We start from the raw sequence: 27345 nt of genomic DNA on the forward strand, positions 1-27345 counted from the left end.
GCCAGTTAGCATCTGCACACGGAACAGAGAGAAGATGTTTCCTAAACTTGTTTTTGCCAGCTAAATATCTTGAGCTGGTTGTGCTTTGTAACTCTAACCCTATCCCTTTGTATCATTTATCAGTGCCAAAATCAAGCGCTTAGTTGGGAAAATGCAGTTGTGTTTCACGGAGAGGAGCATTCAGAAAAATGTTATAATGCTTCCGCAGAAACTTTTTAAAAACAATAAAATCTACTGACCAATAGAATCACATATTCACAGCAATATTTTCTCATCTGACCTTCCAGATAACCCCCTTTCAATTGACAAGCCAAACTTGTCTATATTTATGTCATCATTTCTCAGCAAGGCTGATGAGAAGGTCATGGATCTTGGCAACAAAGCGCTTGCACTTCCTAGGAAATTAATCTCTACTGGAACTGAGGACCACAATCAGCAGAGTAAAGCCACATAGCAGTCTACGGTTTGTTAGTTTACCACAGCTCAAAACATCAAGATTGGTTTTAAGAACTTTGGCTTACGGGCCAAATATTTGAATGCTGTATTCTGGAGGGTGAGGGTGAAAACTCCTTAACTAACAGACCTCAAATATGTTTTCAAAGCCAGTTTTTCTACCAGGACTGTCATTTTTAAATATTTTATTTTTAACCTGTATTAGGTGTCCAAGGGTGGGAGAATAATTCAAGATAAAATGCATGTTCGGTCTATAGAAGGTCCCAGATTGAACCTCCAGATGTCAAGAAAAGCATTTAAAAGGCTGTTTCTTATGATCTAGTAGAGAACCACTTCAGTGCCATCTGTATTAAAAAAAATGGCCTGCATTAGTGTCAAGGATTCATGTTTAGGTATAAAATTTGAAATTACAACGGCCCTGAAAAAAATAACTTAAGTCTGGGTCTCCTACTTAAAACTGGTGCAATGTCCCCACAGTGACATGAACAAAATTCTGGTGTATGTATTTAGAATAGTTGCAGCATACAAGGGCCTTTGTGACCTTCACAGGGGGCTTCTGACAAGCAAAGACAATGGGGGGGGGGGGAAGGGGATCTGGATTTCTTTAATGACCATGTGATTCACTTAACTACACCAATTCATTTAAAGGCTGTGGCAAGAAGTCATAAAATGAGTATGATTCACTTAACAACTATATTGCTTAGCAACTGAGGTTCTGCTCCGTCTCTCTCTCTCTCTCTCTCTCTCTCTCTCTTTCTCTCTCTCTCTCTCTGTGTGTGTGTGTGTGTATGTGTGTGAAAGGAGGGAGCCCATGTTTTTTGGAGAGCAAGCCATCATGGATAATAGTGGTCTGATTTGTGCTGTCCTATGGAAGATATGTTTGGGAAATGATACTATTTAAAAAGACATTTTCCAGCAGAAAAGGCCAGCAACATATCCTTATATTTGATCTTGAGGTTCATCTAGCACGGAATGCAGCAATCAGATTAATACATTTAATACATTTAACATAGAACATATGTAGCTCAGGGTTGAATCATGGAGGCCTTGATGCTCTCTGAGCTTGTCTTTTTGCTTGCAGATGTTTAGTACCTAACTAGGCAACATCATTAGTACTTATGAATGGGGGTTTGCCCCCTGTTTATGTACAGTAGCTTGCCCTGTTAATTTGTGTGTGTGGGTTAGTATGGTTTTCTCCTTGATAGCTATGAGGTTATTGTTTTCTGCTGGATTATTTAGTGTTAATCTCTGCTTATCTGGGTGTTGGCTGATTGAAGGGATGTGATCTCTATAACTTTATCTTCTACTGCTTTTAGATCTTTGATTTTCTGGAGGCACTGTAGTAGATAATTGATAGAATATCTGCTCTTCTCTGAGATGTCCAAGCTTTTTTGTAAGATCTTTGTCTATGTTGTAAGTTTGGGAAACACCATTTAAAAAAAGATGACAAAAAGCTAAGAAAGAAACAGAAAAGATCAGAATACATCTCCTTCAGTAGCCAACATTATCTGTATAGGGGTTTTTGCAGGGGAGGGTGGAACAGCCTTTAAATCAGTGTTGACTCCTATTGTCTGGACAAATATAATAGATGACCTTGGGAGTTGAGGGGAAGAGATGCTGCCTAGGAAACAAACAAGACAGGCGGGAAAGATCCACTCTAATAGATGAAGCAGATAAACGTGGCGGCAGGAAGCTTGTACTTTCAGACTTGCAAGATTCTGTTAATGTAGCTTTACAATAAAATAAAATTAGTTTATCTAGCTGTGTTTCCAATCTGGTTGACCTGATAAGATTGACAACTGTCCTTGCAATTTTCTTGGCAATGTTTTTTTCAGAAGTGGATTACCATTATATGCACCAAGACAAATTCCTTGTGTGTCCAATCACACTTGGCCAATAAAAAATTCTATTCTATTTTATTCCATTGCCTCCCTCCTAGGACTGAGAGAGAGTGACTGGCTCAAAGTCATCCAGCTGGCTTTGTGCCTAACATGGGACTAGAACTGACAGTTTCTGTTTCTAACCTGATGCCTTAACCACTAAACAAAACTGGTGGTTATATATGTAGGATTTCATAATTTATACATACTATATCTATTACAGAGATATATGTAGGGAAATTATCCTGGTCATTCTTTTGGCTTATTATTTATATATCCCTTGAATTATTAAAACATCAGCAGGATTCTTTTCTATGTCCAATGTAAGATCTTTTTCCATGTGATTCTTATAGCCTGTCATTATTAAATCCACTTTCAAATCAGTCTCAATCATGTTATATAATAATTGTTCCTCTTAGCATTTTTTAAGCACAGATTATAGAAGCAGACACTTAAAATTAACTTCTCGGTCAGTTGTTCAAAAATATCCTTCAATATATCCAATGTTAATTTTGTTTACAGAATTTTGGTTTATTCTGTATTAGAAAGTGTGAATGTTCTTCTCCTTTAACTAATCTTTAATTCCTTCTAATTCTCTCTAGTGTCTAATTTTTAAAGTCTCACCTTATGATGATTTTTTTGAAAGAATTAAAAACAAAGACATTTTCTCATAGGAAGGATTCTTTATATTACAAAATCTTATTTCAAATTTATTGGCACCTTAGTCCATTTATAAAGCTTTAAAATTCTAATGACCTTTTTGCTGTTTATTCCAGAATTTATTTTAAGTCCTTAAACTTCTTTTTAAAACTTCTTTCAATAAGGATTGAAAGAAACTCATCTGGTACTGTAAAATGTACTAATCCAAAGCTTTCTAATAACTGAAAAGTAGTTAGCAAGCAATTTCTGAAAGTGATTAGGAGCTGTGGTGGCACAGTGGTTAGAATGTAGTATAGCAAGTTAACTTTGCTCACTGCCAGTAGTTTGATCATGACTGGTTCAAGGTTGACTCAGACTTAGATCCTTCTGAGTTTGGTAAAAAGAGGATCCAGATTGTTGGGGGCAATATGTTCACTCTGTAAACTGCTTAGAGTGTGTAAAGCACTATGAAGCAGTATATAAGTCTAAGTGCTATTGCTATTGCTATTAGAAGCTGAAGCTTCTTGCCAATCATGGCAGGAACTGATAATATAACCCAAAATGTGCATGATCAACTTGAAGTCAACAAGCCTGGGGTGGCAGATAATCTAAGACTGAAGCAGGGCCAGTCCAACTCTGATTATTGTGTACTGATTTTCATGCATACTTCCTTAAAAAATGGGAAACTGACAAAAATAACAGAAGTTTGGAAAAATGAGGAACTAATTGTAACTAGACCTGAATGAATCTAGTTTTTTAAGAGCCCTGAAAACTAAAACTCTTTTATGCACAGATTTTTTTCTCACTTTTTGTGATCATCAGATCTATTTTCAGTTGAAAGTCTGCTGACAAGACTTCTCTTTTTATGAATTGAATATTGATGTATAAATTACATATGTAGTTGATGTTACTTTAAAATGATTATATGGAAAATCCTTAAATTGATAGATACATGCATTTGTTGATTTCTGTATTTCGTTTCTTTGCAGTTAAAATTACTGAAAGAAGAATGCTGTTATTTGTTTTCATGTCACCAATGTTTTCAACTCATCGCTGCCACAATAGAGCCTGAGTGGCGTAGCAGACTAATGCTACTGTTAAAGGTAGTATTTAGCTTCCAGCTGCCTGCAGTTATTGCGAGTTCAATTCTCACCAGGCTCAAGGTTGACTCAGCCTTCCATCCTTTCTAAGGTAGATAAAATAAGGACCCGGTTTGTGGGGGCAATAAGCTGACTTTGTATAAAATATACAAAAGTATGAAGGCTATTGCTTAACGCCTTGTAAACCACCCTGAGTCTTCAGAGAAGGGTGGCATATAAATAAATAAATAAATAAATAATTAATTAAAAAAAAAACAATAGCCAACAATTCCAAGCAGAAGAATTAAAACATCAAGTCATGTTGAATTTGGGGCTTATTTGGAATTGAGGAAATAGCTATATTCATTCTCATTATGTCCCAGCACTTATTTATTCAGGTTGTAATGAAAAGAAAATAAAGTTTAACTTCTATTGAAATCAACAACACTTTAGAGGTATAAGGCTTTTAATTGACAAGAAATATGGGAATATTATATTTAGAAACTTCTTGGGCTTTGTCAAGTCCAAACTTTCTTGGACTTGTATTGTTTGATTACTTGGCAGTTGGAGCAAAATTTAAGTAGCAAAATGAAGTTGCATTTCCTTTCCTTTGTTTCTTCCTCTATTTGCATAATGCTAGCATGTTCCCAATACAGGATAAAATTAAATGGGTCAATAAATTGCAGTAGTAAATGTCTGCTTTTTAAATATCAGTTTACCAGCCTTCCAGCAGTGGATTAGAAAGAAAACATTTAGTATTTTTAGTGCTTTTTATTCATTTTCACCATATGGGGCTTCTGGGCTAATGGTGACTGAATGAGTCACAATGTGATTGATCAAGCATTTCACTCATGTAGCTGGATCTTTTCTGGCTTGGAATGGCTGGCAGGACTTTGCTTGTTCCCAGAGGCTCAGTTGATTGCAGTGATAAGAATGAGAATGGAAAGTAAATCTGGGAAAGCCCTCCTTTTGTGGACTTGGTAGCAAACATTGGTGGCAAAACAGACATGTCAGTTCTCAGTGAATTTAGGGACAGTAACTTCATCTCTCTGGCACCTTGGTTGGTTGATAGCTGGTCTAAAAGAAAGTGCAAAGGGAGACATCAGAAACAAATATTAGATAATACAGGCTATGTAAAATGAAGTGAATAATGTTGAAGGCAAGAAAAAGGTAGATTTTTTACTAAACACATATAACAATCTTAGCTGCATCGCTTGCAACACAGAATCACAAGTCAGAGGAACCTATTTAGGCCACCAAATCCAACCAACAAATTAAAGCCCCCTCCATGACACTTCTGCTTTAATGCAAGTAAAGAAGCCCTACCCCTTATTAGATAAATGGTTCCCATGAGAAGTGGGCTTCACATAATTTAACAACTGGTTCGACTAGTGCAGAACCGAAAATGTGAGAGCGTGTACGCTGCTTCAAACACACAACAATTTCCTGCGCGCGGCTTCCAGTACACCTTCTCGGGCAGCCATGGTGAGTAGAGCGGGCGAGGCATGGAAATCAGCTGGGCTGCATGGGTGAGGCAAGCGGGCCAGAGAGTGAGATATATAGGATGGGATAGCGCCAGGGCAGGCCCAGCTGGTGGTTGGAACTACTGCTTCATCCGAACCGGCAGTAGCCCACCTCTGGTTCCCATATTTTTATCCGCAAGAATACTGCATATTACATACAGGTAGTCCTTGACTTACCACAGTTGGTTTAGTGACCGTTCAAAATTACAATGGCATCACTTAAGATTCTTGCATCTTAAATGTGTTGCCAATTTTGGGGGTTCATACTATGCAGAGCCCATGAGATGGTTATGCTGGTGTTGGACATTTATCTATAATTTTATCCTGGTTGCCTATTGATTGTATGCTGCTGTTTGGTTATATTTTTTAAAATTAAATGCTGATCAGCTGGGCAGCCCTATAAATGAGATAAATAAATACCCCTAACAATTGAGCACAAGCAAAATTATTACATTTTATTTGCTGAAATGGCAAAGGCTAGCCTAGGAATAAATAACTTCATTTATTTTCTCTTAAAAAAAGTACATTTATGTACTCTTAAAAACTGCTGATCCCTTCATTGTTCTTATCTAAATCAGGTGGCATTAACTGCATGTTATTATATAAATAGCAGTAATAGCAACTGTAGGCTATGCAGAGTAAAAAGGATAATTTTAATTTCATGATATTTGATACTTTAAAATAAAATCACTTTGAAGCTGCTATTTGCATTTAAAGGGCTACTTTATTTGGCATCTATGTAGGCTTTCCTTGAAACGGAGTGAGAAAGTTTAAAGAATTATTATTTTGTTCTCTCTCTAACCGATGATCAGCTGAGATAAGAAGCTGAGCATTGTGGCCCCCCAAACTCAAATTCTGTTAAATTCAGTTCCTCTGAACTAAGAAAGGAAGGTCAGGAGAAGATAAATAAACAACAATGAGAAGCTGATGATATAGTCTTTCACACTCTTTCTCCAAATGGGAAAAAAAAAGAAATGTTGTAGAAACTGGAGATATTAAAAAAAATATGCTGCCAGTAGCTTCTTCTATCATAGAATCAAAGCTGCAAAAAGTGAAGAGGAACAAGTGAATTTTTAATTAATCAAACTCCATGGTTTGTGATTTTAATATTAATATTAATCAAGATTTATACAGTGAGACCTTTGCATTGTGGTTTGGCACTGTATTATTAATCTTTGCTACTAGATGCCCTTCATATTGGATATTTTGTAGGTTTATTATTGGAATGCCTCAGATATTTATTATTTTTGTTATTAAATAAAATGTTACCCTATGGTATATATAAAATATAAAGGTTTTTTTAAAATAAAATGTTGCATTCTTGTACATTGCAATTACTATTAGATTAGTAAAATGTCTAAGACGGTGGTTCTTAAACTGAGGGATTAGTTACCCCAATGGAAGTAATTTGAGCGTATTCTGGATGTAATAGAGAAATTTGTAATCATTTATTTGTAAGTTGAGGATCCAGATTGGAACTGCCATTTCCAAAACCCTTGTGCAAAACAACAGAATCTTTTTTGGGGGGAGGGTGGAGGAGCTAACAATATTACTTGAAATGGGGGAGAAGAGAAATAATTTCACAATCACTGTTATAGAATATGCACGAAGGACATACTGTATATTGCAACAGTCTCTGCAGAGCTTTCATTGCCCTTGTATGAATGATAAGCTATTGGTAGCGGATATAAATGATGTAAACAAAAGCAAAAGGCAGGTAATGAATAAAATTGTTGACAACGCCTTGAACAAATCCAAGAACAAATAATTGAAAAAGAGGCTGACAAGAGTCAAAGTAGCAACATAATATCAGTAAAGACATAAGCATAAGTTTACAAGAATTTATAAAAAAAAAATAATACCAGAAGACAGTCTTGCTGAAATGACTGGGTCAGAGTCAGAAGTATTAATTAGACCAACCCAGATTGGATCCTGCAGAGTCAGAAGTGACTGAATCAACAACAATAATTTTCTGCACGTGTGATATGCACAAATCTCTGTACCCTGTACTTTGGTTCCTCTTGAAAGTACTGGTTCATAATGATAGACTTGAGATGGTCAGTTACTGCAAGTGATAAATGCAGAAGACCTGTCCTGTCTTAGACCATTTTTAATAGTCAAAAAAGATATAATATTTTGTATCGTCTATATCCTATATTTTATGCATTAAGGGAAAACTTAGAAGCCTTAAAAAGAAAAGATCTTGTATCATAGTTCTTACCTTTTTGATCACCGTGTTTTACTATGGGGGCCAAGTTGTTTCTTACAGCTGTTAGGTCTTTTACTCTGGGAAGTTCTAAAGTGGTATGCTGAAAGGTTTTCCCTAAAAAAGGAAAAGGTAGTAAATATTATATACACATAGACACACTTAAATAAGTTTCCTTTGAAAAGACATAGAAAACAATATATGAATGGGACTGAGAAAAGATTGGAGAATCTGTATTCATTCTCTACTTCCACAGAGTATATGATTAGTGCAAAATATGATCACCCTGCATAAAGAATATATATTTAATAGAGGCTGGGACAAAACATTACTTTCCTAGCACTTGCAAAGGTTTATTTAACCTGCCTTTAATTCTTAGAATAGTAAAATACAGGGCTGGTTTCAGAAGCTGAAATTACTGGGTACCTCCTAAAGATAATTTTTGTTTTTGTTTTAAATTAAGCTCAATAATTCATGCTGTACTCCATACAAACTAAGGAATCATATGGACAATAGAACAATCAAAGTTACTGTACAACAAAAGATACTAAAAATCTGAGAAAATTGTTCAACCTTTTAAGCTTGAAATTTAGGGAGATCTTGAGTTATGACCACAATTGGGCCCAAAATTTATGTTGCTAAGTGAAACATTTGTTAAGTGAGTTTTGCCCCATTTTATGACTTTTTTGCCACAGTTGTTAAGTGAATCATTGCATTTGTTAAGTTAGTAACATGGTTGTTAAATGAATCTGGCTTCCCTACTGACTTCGCTTGTCAGGCGGTTGCAAAAGCTGATCACATGACCCCAGAACATTGCAACCGTCATAAATATGAATCAGTTGCCAAGCATCTGAATTTTGATCATGTGACCATGGGGATGCGGCAATGATTGTAAATGTAAATTTCAGTGCCATTGTAACTTTCAACAGTCACTAAATGAACTATCGTAAGTGGAGGACTTTCTGTATAATAATACTAAAGTTAGTTCACTTTTCTAAATGGAGTAGGAAAAGTTTGCCCACTTCTTTTCAAACAAACCTAAGCATCCTATTTCTTATTAACAGACATAAATGAGTTTATCTGAATTTCATGTGAAACCAACCTGTTCTCATTTTAATTCTATTCTGAGAGCAGTAAAGAGATGGCTAATTTGTATATACTACTAACCTCTACTGTAATTTATTTAGTTCAATGCGTTCTGTAGTTGGACTTGTTTTTTACAAATTTATAATTTATAAACCAGTATAATGATTGTTATTGAATAAACCATGGTTTCTTGGTGGCAGTGCATTGTCTGGGCAGGTATATGTGCTTTTAAGGACCAAAACGGACCATGGTTGATAGTTACCTGAAAAAAATACTGCATAAGCCCCTTTGGAAATTGAGTTCATTCCTATTTCTTAAGGGAACAATCACTCTTCTGCATAAAAGATTTGGACATTTCAATCTGGAAACTGCTATCTATTATGATACAATTATTTTCAGCATACCCAGAATTCATTTTGCTCACACTAAATAAACATAGTGTGGAAAAAAATTACCTGGTGACAAATTAGGCAGATGGGGAAGATGGGGAGGACATATCACATGATGGGATCTGTTTGGGAACAATCCATCTATCAGTTTATTATCAGAAGGCACAGTCGTCCAGAGTCTATATGTGGGTGTTTGATTTTTGTCCATTTTCCAAGGGCTGTCCGATGCTTGTCGGCTGGTTCTTTGACTTGACAAATCATGTTCACTTCTGCTTTTTTGAGACCAAGTTGCAAAATCATTATCCATATTCATGCTGGAGATTGTAGTGTGAGAAGTTGTTAAAAAAGAATGATTCACAGTTATGGGTGGGAGACTTTGTGTTCTGATTGGTGGAAAGCCATTGCAATCTGGTGTATTGTTTTCTGAAATGAGGTACTTCTTGAGGTCTACATTTTTTTTCTTAAGGTCAGTAGCTTTCATATACTCTTTGGATGAGCCGTCAAAGCTGGAATCCATTATGCAATCAAATGTGGTGATAATCTGATCTACTTCTGAGGTCTCTTCTTTCTGGGATCTGTCTCTACTCTTCTCCTTCAAACTGACTTTCCAATCCCCTGTTTTCTTTTTAGAGGAGAAGATTTGGTTAAGCATGCTGAATCTCCCTTCCTTCTTTGATAATTTATTGTTCTGGGAAGAAATGTGATGAAGTACCTCAGGTCTTTAAAAAAAGAAAAGCAGATTGTATGAACATTGGGATGTTATTGTTAGGACCACAGATTAATATTTGGGGTTATTAGAAATGAAATGTCTTCTCTAGAGGTGTGTGTGTGTGTGTGTGTGTGTCTGCGTGTATACTCACTACTTTACATTGTAGCCACGTGTCATTTCTTCAGTGTTGTCACATGAAAAGATATAATTAAATATTTACAAAATGTGAGGGGGTGTACTCATTTCTGTGATATACTCGTGTGTGTGTGTGTGTGTGTGTGTGTGTGTGTGTAAAATCACACATACACAGTATGAACTGGGCACTATAAAAATGTTTTTAAATCAATAAATTTCTTACAAAGCTCGTGTTAATTAAATATATGTTTATATACCACTTTCTGGACAAAAGCATCCTGAAGCACTTTACAAAATATAAAATAACTTATAAAAATAACAAAATCAGAGGCAAATTTCTTTCATCTAATGTTCAGAAAATGTAGGCAAATAAGTTTTTCATGTAAAGAGAACCTGGATTTGATTCAATAGCTAAGGGGTTACCAGATAAACATAAAACTCCACCAACATAGCAAAAGGATATTATGATTCTGAATAGAGAATTACAACAACATTATAAATTGCATAGTACCCATATAATGCTTGCAAGGGATTCTTGTTTTAACTTTTTTTTGAAGTAACCTCACTCTAAGTAATGTATTTTAGCTTAATTAATTAATTAATTAATTAATTAATTAATTAATTAATTAATATTGTGTCTTTTCACCATAAGCTGAAGGTATCATACATATAACAGTGTTTACTCCATTTTTTTTCCACAACAACCTTTAATGTAAGTTGAAGTGAGAGAACATAACTGTTCCAAAGTCACTCTGTGAGTTCCCATGGCTGAAGAGGAACATGAACAATCTAGCATTTAAGCTCAATTACACCCTGTTGAGCCTGTGCAGTATTTTTGGAAAATGGCTTAAATAGAAGGAAGAAGGTGTGTTGGGTGCTGCCTTGAGATATTTCTAAAAACAATAAAAATGGGATACAAATTAAACAAATAAATCAAATAAATAAGTATTTTCACTGTTGAATTTAACCACCCAGAAAATAATGCTGATTATACTTATCAACTGGAGGAAGATACATTTAACATTCAGAAAATTAGAGAAAATTAATTTAATATTTTTTTTTCTTGGATGACTGTATATTCAAATTAGACTACTTACTTTCATTTGCACAAAATGACCAGAGTATATATCAAGTGCATTGACTTTTAATAGAACAATTACGTTATTGTGGTTGATTTAATATAAAACAAATTTCTTGTCCATTATAAAGTGAGTTATTAATCTCATTATGTTTAGCAAATTAAATCTGAACATTCGTTAATGTGGACATTATAGCTTTCCAGAGAACTAGTTCTGATAGAGCATAAAGGTAGATATTATTGTCTAGCTGTGCCATTCAATTGCCAGTTAAATAAATTTTGCAAATCTTTTGAAGTCTTACTAAAAGCTGATAAATCTATTTGATCAGGTACCACAAGGAAGAAAAACGGTTATATGTACTGTATGTGTATGCATGTAAGTGTTTGTATACCAGCAAATACTGATATATTAATTCTTTAAAAAGTGCTTTCTTCTAAACTGCAATTTATTATATTTGTTCTGAATCCAATTTACAATGTGCAGTAAACAGCTATGAAACATAATGATCAATTGATGCCAGTTTCATATTCCTAGTTAGAATCATTGATAGTATTCACTATAACAGGGTTTTTCAAACTGTTCTGAAGAACTTTGATGTGGATACCTGGATACCTTTGATGTGGAACCTGGATACCTTCGAGACTGTCTTCTGCCACCAGTAGCCTCCCACCGGCCAGTCCGCTCCCACAGAGAGGGTCTCCTCAGGGTGCCATTGGTCAAATTATGTCGGCTGGTGACACCCAGGGGGAGGGCCTTCTCTGTGGAAGCCCCTGCCCTTTGGAATGAGCTGCCCCCAGAAATTCGTAAAATCTCTGATCTCCGTGTGTTTCGCTGTGCCCTCAAAACCTTGTTGTTCCGCCAGGCTGGGCTATCGAGGTAAAGATTTTAATTGGGTTTTAAAAATGGGATTTTAAATTTGGGGTTTTAAATTGAGCCTATCATTTAATAATTTTAATAATTTTAAATTTTTGTCTGTCTTTGTGCTTTTAATCAGGCTGTACACCGCCCCGAGTCCTCCGGGAGAAGGGCGGTATAGAAAGAAAATTAATAAAATAATAATAATAAATAATGTGGTTTTCTGAGAGAATAAGGGCTGCGGGTGGGGAACTGCCAGTTTTTTTTTTAGTACTAAAGCTTTTTTTTAAAACTATAGGTTCTGCGGCCCAAAAAAGTTTGGATACTTCTGCTATATTGTACCTTGACACTCAAAGCTGTAAAAAAGTGATGGTATCAACAGTGGAATACAGAATAGAAGAAGCAAACCAAGGAAGGTAGTATTTTAAAAAGGATGTATAGTTTCCAACTTTCTGCACAAAATACTTAACAGAACCTCTTCCCAAGATATGATAACTGGAAGTTCTGTTCATGAGTTATAGAATTTTCCTTCTGAAAGAAGATTCCGAAAGAAAATTCATTTGGGCCAGGCAGTAAAATATTTTGGTATAGCTGTGATGGATTAAGATGTAGCCTGGGATAGTAAACTTTGAATACATAAATAGGAAAACATTTAATATGCATAGATATTACATTGTATGGTAACTTTCAATGGTCCTCAATGAAATGCATAATCAGTCATCTGATAAATTGCAGAATGCTCATATATTCAGTAGTATGAATATATTCATATTCAGCAATATGCTCATATTCAGCAATATGAATATGAAAAGAACCGCAGGATTTGGGTATGGTTAATCTAGAGAAAAGGACTAGAGGTGACATGATAGCAGTATTCCAGTATTTGGGGGGCTGCCACAAAGAAGAGGGGGTCAACTTATTTTCCAAAGCATCAGGACAAGAAACGATAGATCAAAACTAATCAAGAAGAGAAGCAACCTGGAATTAAAGAGAAACTTCCTAACAGTGAGGACAACTAGCCAGTGGAACCGTTTGCCTTCAGTTGTGGGTGCTTCATCACTGGAAGGAAGTTTTAAGAAGAGACTGGACAGCCACTTGTCTGAAATGATATAGGGTCTCCGGCTTGCGCAGGGGGTTGGACTAGAAGACCTCCAAGGTCCCTTCCAGCTCTAGTCTGAATTGAAAAAATTGAATCTGGTTTGTTATAAGAGAAAGACTCTACCTGTTTGCTTGAGAGAGTAGTGCAATGCATGCTGAGTGTCCACAATAGATGGCATACGATAGGGGTGTATTCTCATTGATATCCCTGGGGCTGCTTTCCACTCCCAACTGTAGCAGAGTCTTAACACAGTCAGTTTTTCCTGCTGCTGCAGCCCAATGCAAAGGTGTCCTAACAAAAAACCAAGTAAAGAAAAATCCATAGAGTAGTGGTAAGACAATTGGTATTGTTTTCATAACATGCATAGTAGTTACCGTGTCATGAGAATTTTTAAAGAGGGTTAATTGACCATGTAAAATCCAAGGGGATTAATATTAGCCCTTAGCAGACCTGGGTCCTACATTTAACTCACTCTTCCGTTCTGCCATATCAGTTACTATATGGAACTTCTGACAGCTGTGATTAATTAACCCTTTCATGATTTAAAGACAAAAAGATCTGTAGAGGTCTTTCATATATTTACACAATCAGGGCTCAATTATTTAAGTGTTAAATTAATCAGTTGAGATGATTAAATTCTTTCAAAGTTTGATCTTGGAGCATGTTATCAGTTCCTTTCAATGCACAGGCATGTCAGAGACAAATGGCAACAATATAGCTTACCACAACTATAAAACAGGTTTCGTTGGTAGCAGTGAGGTAAAAATCTTTTTAACAATTGCATGTGAGTTGCCTCATTATTTTTCTCTGATAGCCTCCATGTAGTTGTTCTGATTCAAAAGAATTAAATTAAGCATTCTTTGAAACCTCAAGTTTAATACAACTTATGTTTATTAAAAGTCTAACTACTTTTCCGCCTCTATTGCGTCATCAGGGAATCGTCCGGCCGCCCTGTTTAGGGTGACCCGCGCCCTGCTCCATCCGGGAGTGCGGGAGGATCCCTTAGAAGGCAGGGCGGAGGATTTCGGACAATACCTGTATGACAAAATCGCCCAGATCCGGGGGGATTTGGACTCTGACTGGGTAGATCAGGGCAGGGTGACGAGGAATAGTCTTGAGAATGTTATCTGGGAGGAGTTTGATGCTGTGACTCCTGATGATGTGGACAGGATTTTGGGGAGACTTAGTGCGGCCACATGTTTACTGGACCCGTGTCCCTCCTGGTTGGTACTGGCTTCCCGGGAGGTTACACGAGGCTGGCTCCAGGGTGTTATCAACGCTTCGTTGAGTGAGGGTTACTTCCCCACCGCCTTGAAAGAGGCGGTGGTGAGGCCTCTCCTCAAGAAGCCGTCCCTGGATCCGGCAATATTGGCCAACTATCGTCCTGTCTCCAACCTTCGCTTTATGGCGAAGGTTGTTGAGAGTGTGGTCGCACGACAGTTTCCGCAATTCCTGGAGGAAACATCTTATCTAGATCCGTTCCAGTCGGGTTTCAGGTCTGGGCACAGCACAGAAACGGCATTGGTCGCGTTGGTTGATGATCTCTGGAGGGCTCGGGACAGGGGTTGTTCCTCTGTTCTGGTCCTGTTAGACCTCTCAGCGGCTTTTGATACCATCGACCATGGTATCATGCTGCACCGGCTGGAAGAGTTGGGGGTGGGAGGCACCGTGTTGCGGTGGTTCTCCTCCTTTCTCTCCGACCGGTCGCAGTTTGTGTTGGCAGGGGGGCAGAGGTCGACCTCGAGGCCTCTCATTTGTGGAGTGCCGCAGGGATCGGTCCTCTCGCCCCTTCTGTTCAACATTTATGTGAAGCCGCTGGGTGAGATCATCCGTGGCTTTGGGGTGAGATACCACCAGTACGCTGATGACACCCAGCTGTACATCTCCACCCCAGGCCACCCCAACGATGCCCTTGAAGTGATGTCCCAGTGCCTGGAGGCTGTACGGGTCTGGATGGGGAGGAACAGGCTCAAGCTCAACCCTTCCAAGACTGAGTGGCTGTGGCTCCCGGCATCCCGATATAGTCAGTTGACTCCATCACTGACTATTGGGGGCGAGTCATTGGCCCCCACAGAGAGGGCTCGCAATCTGGGAGTCCTTCTGGATATGCAGCTGTCCTTGGAGGAACATCTGACGGCTGTAACCAGGGGGACCTTTTGTCAGGTTCGCCTGATTCGCCAGTTGCGGCCCTTTCTTGATCGGGATTCCCTGTGCACAGTCACTCACGCCCTCGTCACCTCTCGCCTTGACTATTGCAACGCTCTCTACATGGGGCTCCTCTTGAGGAGCACCCGGAGGCTCCAGCTGGTCCAGAACGCAGCAGCACGGGTAGTGACGGGAGCAGCATGGCGCTCCCATGTAACACCGCTCCTGCGCGAGCTGCACTGGCTCCCAGTTGTCTTCCGGGTGCGCTTCAAGGTGTTGGTTATCACCTTTAAAGCGCTCCATGGCATAGGGCCTAGCTATCTTCGAGACCGCCTGCTGCTACCAACGACCTCCCATCGACCCGTGCGCTCCCACAGAGAGGGCCTCCTCGGGGTGCCATCAGCCAGACAATGTAGGCTGGTGACCCCCAGGGGGAGAGCCTTCTCTGTGGGGGCACCTACCCTCTGGAATCAGCTCCCCCCAGAGATAAGGAGAATCCAAGACCTCAGTGCCTTCCGTCGCGCCCTTAAAACCCATTTATTTAAACAAGCCGGGCTGGCTTAAGATGAAATTTTTAACTGTTTTTAAATGTTTTAAACGTTTTTAATTGGTAAATGAGTTTTAATTGGGCCAAATTTATATATCTTTTAATTGTTTTTAATATTTGTTCTGCATGTTTTTTAATCTGGCTGTACACCGCCCTGAGTCCTCAGGGAGAAGGGCGGTATAGAAATCCAATATAAAATAAATAAAATAAAATAAAAATAAATGTTGAGAGACTTTCCATTCTGATATAATTTGGCACTGATCAGTAGAATTTTGTATTAGCATTAATATTTTTCCATATATGCCACTATTTGAACTTTGAATTCCCAGGACGACCTGAGTGTAAATTCTCATTCTGATAATTTAAATAAAAATATTTCCTTTACTGTATCATAAACTATTTTGGGCTTGCAGTATTTTCTGTCCAAGTAAATGGCCAGACCTATACTAGCTTAGCTTCTCAGTTTCCAAACAATTCATACTACAAATTTGAACTTTATTATTTTGAAAATAAAAAATTAAATCGTCCTACATTGTGATGTTCCAAGTATTCACCTTCCTCACAAAAATCCTGAATTGTTTTTTCTGTGATTTTTCACTTAAAAACACAGAAATAAAATTCACTGTTGGTTTTAGTACTGCAATCCTTCAATTGATAACAAGAGTGAATTTCTAAAATGAAAATGCTGGAGCTGAAGATCACCTAGATAGATGCCCTTCTTTGCAGCATTTTTGCAGCAATTTCTTTGCAGCATTAAGGACCTCTTTTCCTTGGGGAGAAAGATTGCACAAAAGGTAAAGCTAACACCCACAGGGAGTAGGACTGGAGTGAAAATTTGATGGAGATAACCCCTTCCTTCTAACGGGCTCCTTTGTTCTCTTTTTCACACTACTTTTCCACTCTATATTTTCTGACAACCAACAGGATGTAGGAAAGGAAAACTTCCAATAGTTGAACTTAGCAGGGTTCTTGAAAAGGGGCTGCCAGTTGCTCACCATGTTTTAGACCAGGGCTGTCAAACTCCTGGCCTGGGGGCGTCATGAGCTGGCCACGCCCACATCCGGTTTAGCGAAGGGGAAAAAAGTCCCGATATGTCATGTGATGCCACAGTGACGATGTGAGTTTGACACCCCTGTTTTAGACCATGTTTACAAGTTCTTCCCATTCCCTGCAATCCCAGTATTGCAAGAGAAGCCTCCTGCTTTATCTGACTTAATATGACATGAATAATATGTGCATTCATTAAAAACATGTGACTATTTAGCTGAAGACAGACTAGAGGTCCCATTGACTAGTTGCTTGTTCAAAAAGAAAAGACCAAGGAGAAATATTAGGACCCCTGTTGCATTCAAAAGCTGTCAACCCTCTTTCAACCATGGGTTAGGCAAGCAAAGCCCCAGTCAGCTCTTTTCTTTGTTTCCATGGCCACCTGTCATCCACATCCAGCGCCTGCAGGTTGCATTCTGGGATCTTAGCCAGCTCACTAATAACATCACTGTATCCTGCCGCAGCTGCAACATGAATGCAAGTCTTCCCATTCTCATCATCGTAGTTTATTATTGATGGGCCTTGATGGTGGTTCAGGATAATAGAACAGAGGATCCGGTTTCCACTCTGAAAACCAATCATGCACATAGAGAATATGTTATTATCAACATTGCTAAGAACAAATTTTAGATCTACCAGTATAAGCATTTTTGGCTTTCTTATCCAAGAAAGTACACATGCTGCTTTATTTATAAATGTTCTGTTAGGGATTTCCAAACTGAATTATTACTCATCAAGTTCTTGGTTTTTAACCAGCTCAATTTGTTTAATTTAAATCAGACTTCAACTGCCACCACATTATTTTTCTAAAAATGACTTTGGGCCCTGACATAATACCTGGGGAATATTACCTTGAAAATTGGTTAAGAATTTTATGGATGGCATCAGACATTTCTTTTTCTAGTGCTGGATCCTAATTTATTAATAACATTTCTAAAAAGGTGGAAAGGGAGGTTAGTGCCTTTGTTAGCTTCCCTACACCATCTGGAGCCCTAGTGTGCTAACATTTGCCTGAAAACACCATGCGGAAATGTAACTTCAGCCTTACCCAAGACCATGGTTGCAATTTGGTTCTCAACTGTAGTGGTTTTAGGCAAAGCTATGATTAGGTTCCCCTTTTTTGTAACCAGAAGCCAACATTTTTACATTTCTTGAATTTAAACAGCCTTATAGTAAAGCAATTCTTACAAAGGTAAATCACCTTTTTTGCATGCTAAAGTTAGCTTTGAACATATGAATATAACTGATCTTTTTTACATTTCTAAAAAAAATGTAATGATGTCTTGTTTTTCTACTGTACCCTATGGTGCCATCCTCAGTGTGAGGCGTATGAGACACAGCTAGATTAGTCATTGCATATGTTCCCCCCATAGATTTGGTTAAGTTTCAGATTCTGCTGTGAGTAGGATTATAGTTCTTTTTCATTCCCCTTTCAAGATGCAATATGGAGACAAAAGGGGCACTGCATGGTTAGCTATTATTCCATACCTGAACTGCCCAGTGAAGGACTGTTTTAAAATCTTTGTCCACCAAAGTTAGATCAGATCCTTTATGCAACAATGTCTGAACATGCTGAGGTTGATTGTGGAATGCAGCCCAGTGAAGTGATGTCATTCCCTGAAAATCACAACAAAATCATTAGAGCTTTAGTTAACATATCCTTTTTGTAGATTATTATGTAGAAGTATTTCAATCTTGAAGATATGTGGACTTGAACTCCTAGGAATTCCCCAGCCAACATAGCTGGCTGGGGATTTCTGGCAATTGAAGTCCATTTATCTTTAAGCTGCCAGGGTGAAAAACACTGCTTTGGAAGGTAGAATTGGTCATAAATTGAGCGACCAACCAATGATGGCATCAACTACCAGCCGACTCACATGACCTCCAGCCAGGCTGACCTCACCACTAGATGACTCTCACATGGCATGACCAATTGGTCACATAACCAACTGACCACATGACCTATAAAAGCAAAAGAGAACTGAAACAAGACACTTCAACCGAAGTTCTGCTGATGATGTTACTTAGCCTGGTCATGAAATGTTCCAAATGAACAACAAGTTCAGAGAACAAACCACCACCAACATTTACCACCCGAGCTACAAATATTTTCCACCATTTCTAATGGGTCATAAAGAAAAAGAGCTTTTCTTCTCTAGAATAAAATAGATATAACCTAATAAGAATAATATGCCTTGGCATAGAAGTTACTTTGTGAAAAATTGTTCCATTTTTCTATTCTTTTAAATAGCTTTAATGGGGTAAGGATAAAAATATGCACAATGTAGACTTTCTCATACTTTCTGTATTACTCTAACTTCAGCACACTATAATTTTCACACTATGGTTTCCATGTTTCCTGCTTAAAAGTGGTAGGAAACGCCTATCAGTTTTTAGCAATTTCAGTCAGAAGATTCTATTGTATAGAAAAAGATGCATAATCTAGAAAAAGATGCATAATTTCCTCCTCCTTTCCCACTGCTCCATTTCTTTTGCTATTGCTGTTGTCATTCATTTAGTTATCAAATTCTTTTTTAAAAAAAGTTTTTTATTTTTTTATTCTTTTTAATAAAAATGTCAAATCAATGAGTGAATAGTGTGGCACCTGGGCACCATACATTCCAATACAAATGAAATTGAACAGATTAAACATAATTATTACACTCCATCAACTTATGTATCTCTAATAACAATACACATCTATGTTAGGTTGCAGTCTATCATATTCAGTTATTCCACATTTTCTCATTATTACTTTCATTTTATAAAATAAAAATGTATACATTAATATTCCCCTTATTTCTATCACTTATTCTAGCTTTTAATCATGTCACCCTTTATTAAAAAGCTTTTTCTTTCTTTCCTGGCTAACTTCTAATCTTAATCACTTTTATATTGTATGTTATTTTAATTTTCGGCTGTTCACCGCCCTGAGTCCCTTCAGGGAGAAGGGCGGGATATAAATTTAATAAATAATAATAATAATAATAATAATAATAATAATAATAATAATAATAATAATAATAATAATAATATCACCTGCCTAACAAAAAAAAGAAAGAAAAAAAAAGAAGGGTGGGGGGGTTTAAAAGCAACTCAGGACAACAACAACAAAAAAGGAATCATCCATCCATCATCTCTTGCCTGCTTCATGCTTTAATTGCTATGCTTTAAAAAATTTGATTTACCTATCAAATTCTGCTTAGGAGGAACTGAAAGACACACTGCAAACAGGGCAACTTGCCAGGTTTTTTGCCTTCATGATGTACTTTGGTGCAGAAAATTATACTCACCAGAATGCTAAATAGTATGAGCTGATTTTAGATCTTTTAGCATGAATCACTATCTCGGGGACCACATTTTAAAATCTATCTTAATTCTACATTATGGAATATATTTGGGTGGCGATTTGATTGCTTACCTCATTATCCTGATGATTAATTTCACTCAGATCTGACTGTTGAAGCAAGACAGATAAAAGCCTATGGAGAACAAAACTATATTCAGTACATTAGAGGTAGTCCTTGACTTACTATCAACAAGTTACAATGGTGCTGAAAAAATTAATTTGAAAACTGTCTTCACACTTAACAATTGTCACAATTCCCACACTCATGTGATCAAAATTTGGGTGACATGTATTATGACATTTGCAACATCCTAAGGTTATGTGATTATCATTTACAGCTTCCCAGGGAGCTTCCAACAAGCTAAGTCAATTCACACCAAGCTGGATTCACTCAAATACCATGTGATTCATTTAACAACTGCCTGAGTCACTTAAGCATAGCAAAAAAGGTTGTAAAATTGGGTGTGTCTCACTAAATGACTGCATTGCATAACAACAGATGTTCCAATCTCAATTGTGGTCCTAAATCAAAGACTATCCATATAATACATTATAATCCAATACATCATAAACAAAAGTTCCCTGAGGATGGGCTCCAGCAAGAGTCCAAAAGCTCGGAAGACTAAACCTCTGGCCCTAGTGACTGACCCAGATACTGCTGCATCATAAACAAAATTCAAAGGCATTTAAATAGTTTTAATTTGATCCTTTTTTGCCACATCCAGTTCATAGATATATGACCACATAGATGATAAGAATAATTTTTTTAAAAGCAAGATGTTTGAATAGTTCCATTGCAAGCTTTCCCTCATTTGTTTTTTTATTACCCTAAAAGCTAACACTTATTGCATGAGTTTTCATGGCTTACATTCACTATATTAGGAAATAGAATAGAATAGAATAGAATTTTTTATTGGCGAAGTGTGATTGGACACATAAGAAATTTGTCTTGGTGCATATGCTCTCAGTGTACATAAAAGAAAAGATACGTTCATCAAGAATCATAAGGTACAAAACTTAATGATAGTCATAGGGTACAAATAAGCAATCAGGAAACAATCAATATCAATATAAATCATAAGGATACAAGCAGGGGTGAAATGCTCCCAGTTCGGACCGGATTGTCTGATCCAGTAGCAATGGCGGCGGGTGGTTCGGAGAACCGATAGCAAAAATCCCTGCGCCCTCCCCCATGCCCAGCTGAGCCGCGCAAACATCAGAGGCTGTTTTTTTTACTTTTAAAAGCATTTTTTCTACAACCTCTTCAGCCAAAAAAATGCTTTTAAAAGTAAAAAAAAGCCTCTGATGATCGCGTGGCTCAGCTGGGATCCTCAGAGGCTTTTAAAAGCATTTTTTCTACAACCTCTTCGGCCGAAGAGTCTGTAGGAAAAAAAATACCTTTAAAAGCCTCTGGCGATCCCAGCTGAGTTGCCTGATCATCCGAGGCTTCTAAAAGCATTTGTTTCTGCAACCGAAGAGGTTGTAGAAAAAATGCTTTTAAAAGTAAAAAAAAAAAAAAAAAAAAAAAGTTGGCCACGCCCACCCAGTCACATTACCCCCCACCAAGCCACGCCCACAGAACCAGTAGTAACAAATTTTAGATTTCACCCTAGGATACAAGCAACAAAGTTACAGTCATACAGTCATAAGTGGAATGAGATGGGTGATGGGAACAATGAGAAGATTAATAGTAGTTCAGAATTAGTAAATTGTTTGACAGGGTTGAGGGATGATGATGAATTATGCAAGTATTTATGTATTCATGTATTTCTGTGTGTGCATGAGCATCTATTAAAACTGCACAGATCTGATCAGACTTACATGCTAGGTGGTCATGTCTTGAGGCAGTGACTAAGATCACATCTAGCTTACCTGAGGTAAGTGGGAATCTATGAGTCCAAAGAAAATGGAAAAGAGTTCTCTGAGACATTGGTTGCATCACCTGTAATCTGAACCTCTGTCCCTCTGAATTATGAACGTGTCAGGGAGGTGACTGTGGGCTGGGTGATAAATGAACAGTGATAAATGCACCCTTGAGAGAAAGAGAGAAAGACTATGACTGTCTGCCTTGAAGACAGTGATTGTGAACGGCCTCTTCAAGAAGCTGTAAATCTAGAAGTTCTAGATTCTGATAATTATTGACCAGTCTTCAACTTTATCTTTCTGGACATGAGTTTTTATCAATGGTACAATCAACCATCTGCAAAGAAAATACCAGCATTGTTCAAACTGTTCTTATTTGTTAGTTGTCCACAATGATGTATATGAGATAGGCAGCTATATAAATTAAATAAATAAATAGTATTTCTTTAAGATGCAAGTAAAAAAAAAATCCTGCCTCAAATCTGCTTTAATTTGTAGAAGCTGAGGGAGGCCAAATAAGATTTCTAATGCAGGTTATAGGTTTTCTGTCTTCTTTATGGATCTCTATGATTATATAAAACAAAATAAGCATTACAAAGTAAATATAAATAAATATATTTACTTCAACTGCAGCATTAACATCAAAGATCAGTGTTTCTTGGCATTTAATCTGGATGATTTTTTAAAAAAATTGCTATTGGTATTATGATTACTATCAATCTCCTCATCAGTGTTATCACTGGCATACTGTTCTTGTTATTGCCTTCTGCAGTGAGTTTTCCTGTTTTACTCAACTTGTAATGGTCAGGTTGAGTAAAAATAAAGAGAAAAACAAATATATGCGTTGAGGAACCATGGCACTTCAACAGTACCTTCCAGTAAGAGAGCGATTGGATTCAGAAGTACTAATTTTGTTGACTTGGGTTGATAGAAAATGAAGTGAGCAGCTGGCCTACTTCCGTTCTGACCAAAGGTTTACCTGTTGCCATGGGGATTGTAGAAATTTTATTTTGCAGGGATCCCAGGGTTGTGCTGTTAAAGCAAATCACGATTTCTTTTCTAAATATCACTGGTTCATTTTCTGTGGACTTTTTATTTAATAATAGTGTTATTGTGATTGTGTTGAAAACTTCAAAGCGTACTGTTCAACTGATACAGAAAGAAAAATGAAAATGACAGGAAATTAACAAAATGCCGATGACACTAAGAAAAACTGAGATGTAGGTGCAAACAGTGAATTAAGCATCATGTATGGCTGCACATGTAATTTTCATCCATTCCTCTATCATCTATCTTTTATCAAACATTTCTTCTAAATTTTATTTTTGGCATATCTCTCAAAATTTGATGTATACAGTATGTATGTAAAATATAAGTGCACAGATTAAATTTAAGTCCTAATGTGCATAGAATTAAATAAATAATACCAGGCAAATGGAACATATTGGTCAGTAACTTCTACATCTTTTGCTCTTAATCATGCCGGCTAGAACTGAAGAGAGTTCAGGTCCAAAAGATCTGGATGGTACCAAGTTTTTATCTCTGGTTAATACTGGTTAATTCCTTTCCTACTTATAGTTTATAGCTGTGCTTGTCCCAGCTAGATTGGCATTGACAAAGTTTCTCTCATTCATCAAGTGATAGGATCATAGCAGTGATGGGATTCAAAATTTTTTACTACTGGTTCTGTGGGCGTGGCTTGGTAGGCGTGGCATGGCTTGGTGGGCGTGGCTTGGTGGGCGTGGCAGGGGAAGGATACTGTAAAATCTCCAGTCCCTCCCCACTCCAAGGGAAGGAAATCCTCATTTCCTCCTGATCAGCTGGGACTTGGGAGGCAGAGAATAGATGGGGGCAGGGCCAGTCAGAGGTAGTATTTACCGGTTCTCTGAACTACTCAAAATTTCCGCTACCGGTTCTCCAGAATTGGTCAGAACCTGCTGAATACCATCTCTGGATCATAGTTGTAGTTAGGACAATTGCAAACTTTTGCAGAAGTTTGCCAATGGTTGCTGGTAATGTTGCTAGCCATATGGGTGTATTTAAAAACTGCTTTTTAAAAAAATGTATATCTAAATTAAGCTTGGATACATTACCCTTTAAAAACAGAACTATAAAGTTATATAATCACTTCTGTGGCAGTGCTGAAAATTTATATTTAATGGGGGGAGTGCTTTTTGATCCTCTCTCACATAATCTTTCTTTAACTGGAGAAAATAAGGCATTTAAAATGTATTTGTATTTGTGCTTTTGCAAGAACCGTCTGACTTGTGCATTTAGGCAGTATGTTGATGTTGATTGCACACATTGCAGATGTGGAGTAGCACTAGCAATAGCAGTTAGACATATATACCGCTTCACAGTGCTTTACAGCCCTCTCTAAGTGGTTTACAGTGTCAGCATATTGCCCCCAACAATTTTACTCACTAAGGATGGAAGGTTGAGTCAACCTTGAGCCTGGTCTGATTTGAATTGCCAAATTGCAGTCAGTCGGCAGTCAGCAGAAGTAGCCTGCAGCACTGCACTCTAACCACTGTGCCACCAAGGAGTAACAGTTAAAATAAAATGGGGGTTACACATGGATGTCTCTTGGCCATACCCTGATTAACAGCCTCACAGATTTCTCTGAACAAAAAGAAAGGGAGGATAAATGCCTGAGATCAATTGCTCCAAACTCCTAGTACATTAACAGCCAGATAGCTATGAAATTCTGCAATTCTTTATCTGTTTAATTGATATCCCAGGATGCTTAAGACTAATAGAAAAGCTGACTAACATTTTGATTGGGTAGAATCTAATGGAATTCTCATCTTACTCTACTGTATGGATTGCCTAGGGGAGGTAATGTTACTGATGCAATACAAAAACTTGTATTAGGGAACACTATTAAAAAAATTATCTCTGAGTAGCTTCAAGAAGGATACCTGATGTTGGGATCAGCAGTGGCAGCATGTAAGGGTAATCTTCCATTTTTATCTGGGATGTTCTGTCTGGCTCCATTTCTTAGCAGGCTAACACAACCCTCAAGCCATCCCTGAAAATAGAACAAAGTTTCATTTACTTAGAAAATCTTGGGGACTGAGTAAAGATTCTGCATTGAATTTCTACCCTTCTTCCCCAAATTAGTGGGCACATTCATGTTACCCCATGGCCAATGTGGTACCACATAGAGCAAGTTAACTAATGCATTGTCTAGTGTTAGATAAGTCCACAAACCAAGGCCGTATCCTGTTTACTGGATAATTGTCATCGTAGTCTGATACCTTAAATACCATTGTGGTGACTGACTGGCTGATCTTTCTCATATTTTGTTCATTGTTGTTTTTACTGTAGGATTAAAAGTAAATCCTATGCAATCTGACTGGTCAGAGCTACTGCAGTAAGTTGAGGGAGGCTTTGTCCTTTTCATCCCATGTAGATTTATTTGACTGGTCTACAGAAGGACATTTTTGGGGCACTGGAGTATTGGGAGAATAGACATTTCAGTCTATAGGTAGTCAGTGCTGTTGACAATAGAGTGTGGATAGAAAAGATCTGAATTACTTCTGCACTCCATCCAAGAGAAAGAAACGGAATGTATTTCCAGTGAAGCTCCGTGACTAAAATAATACATTATACATATTTTGAGAAACTATTTCTCTCTGTTTTTGTCTCTTTCACTTTCTCTCATAGAAGAGGCAATTAAACTAAATATAGGGTTGTCTTTATTGGACAAAATAAATATTTTACTTCAAAAATAATATGTGGTTCATATTTTTTAAAAAAGATTATAATCTTTATTGTCATTTTTTTACTGTGAACACACTGGCATATATTAAAAATGAAATTTTGGCGCCCACTCTCGAAAGAAAATATATAAGTACCCATAAACATACATAGACACACATATATACACATATACATTATATATATACACTATATATATACAAAATATAACCTGGCTAAAAGAAAAACAAATACACACACACACACACACACACACACATATTCTTTTCTTTTCATAGGCCTTTATGTGTATTTCTCTTTAGCCAGGTTCTTCCTATGTAAACCAAGATTTTTATGCAGCCCTAGTTCAGTGAAATCACAATCCACTAGTTTCTAGGCTTTTTTTCAGGCAGCCAGCAAGCACCCTGCTGCCCATTGCGAGACTAATATATACATATATATATATCAAATTTAGATTTTCTGATAAAGAAATAAAACTTAATAAAACACTTTATATGTGTGTGTGTGTATATATATATATATATATATATATATATATATATATATATATATATCACACACACACACACATACATACATATATAAACTGAGAGAAAATTGAGCAACATTTTCTAGGTCTTATTTAACCAGTAACTTCTTTTGTTAGGCCTAACTACTGGCTCTAAAAAAGAATATTCATTTCTCTATTTCAGCTCAACACTTCCCCAAAACAATGTGTAAGACAAGAAAATTCTGTACCAGATAGGTTGCCAAAGATAAACTACTGCGCCCTCGGGCATCTTGAGTGTTAATATTGGCTCCCATCTTTAGCAACAATTTCACTGTATCAAGTTGGCGCCCTGAAATGGCATGCATCAAAGGGGTAGAGCCTTGGAAAGAAAATAAAATGACATAAACATGAAACATTTTCATAGTACAAAAAGTACAGTATTGTGTAGTCACCTTGTCCCTTGTCTACATTTGGGGTTCCGTTTCAGCAAGTGTTTGCTGGGGATTTAGCTAGCGAAGTTGTTTCTATTCCTCTTTATGTATGAACAATTAGCCAACTTCAATGCAACAATAGCTTTGCCCAAATGAAGGTCAAAGAGGCCAAAGTTAAGAGAGGGTCTTATAATACAGGATCTTCTGACCTTTACTTTAATTGATATATCAAGCACTTCTTTTTTAAATAAGAATTTATATTGATAATAAGTCTGTTACTTACCCAGAAACTCCAATACCACTTATTATCTGGATAAATTTTATTATAATGGTGTTTCCAAATCTCCCTTGCAGTTTTTCAATTTACTCCAACTCCAACTTACTCCAATTTGTTCTATCTTTACTCCAATCCTTTCATTAAAGGAGATCCAGTTTCAACTTCATATTTTCACATTCAACCACAGAAATTCATGGGGTGACTTGATTCAACCTACCCTCCTTCTGAGGGCCGTTGTTGTGAGAGATTAAGTGGAGAAGGAAGTATGCCACACTGAATCCCCAAAGGAAAGGTGGGATACATATAAAATGAATGAACAGTTAAATATTCAATAAATTAAG

At 37.2% G+C, this 27345-nt stretch overlaps 1 protein-coding gene across 5 annotated transcripts in view; it reads right to left on the bottom strand.

The window, feature by feature from the left end:
- Positions 1-4809: 4809 nt before the first annotated feature.
- ANKRD55 (ankyrin repeat domain 55) overlaps positions 4810-27345 on the bottom strand; it is a 60739-nt gene continuing 38203 nt past the window's right edge. For all 5 annotated transcript variants that reach the window (XM_087885684.1, XM_087885681.1, XM_034440900.2 and 2 more), the window contains 9 exons: positions 26545-26675; positions 25005-25114; positions 20293-20353; positions 18360-18488; positions 17254-17438; positions 13256-13423; positions 9322-9974; positions 7796-7897; positions 4810-5128 (listed from right to left, as the gene is read on the bottom strand). In XM_087885684.1, coding sequence (XP_087741810.1) covers positions 4854-5128; positions 7796-7897; positions 9322-9974; positions 13256-13423; positions 17254-17438; positions 18360-18488; positions 20293-20353; positions 25005-25114; positions 26545-26661 — 1800 coding nt within the window. In that variant the 5' untranslated portion in view covers positions 26662-26675 and the 3' untranslated portion in view covers positions 4810-4853. The remainder of the gene's footprint in view (positions 5129-7795; positions 7898-9321; positions 9975-13255; positions 13424-17253; positions 17439-18359; positions 18489-20292; positions 20354-25004; positions 25115-26544; positions 26676-27345) is intronic.

This window comes from Pantherophis guttatus, chromosome 2 (genome assembly GCF_059756535.1).
Source record: "Pantherophis guttatus breed Tessera chromosome 2, ASM5975653v1, whole genome shotgun sequence".
In the NCBI taxonomy this organism is placed as follows: domain Eukaryota; kingdom Metazoa; phylum Chordata; class Lepidosauria; order Squamata; family Colubridae; genus Pantherophis; species Pantherophis guttatus.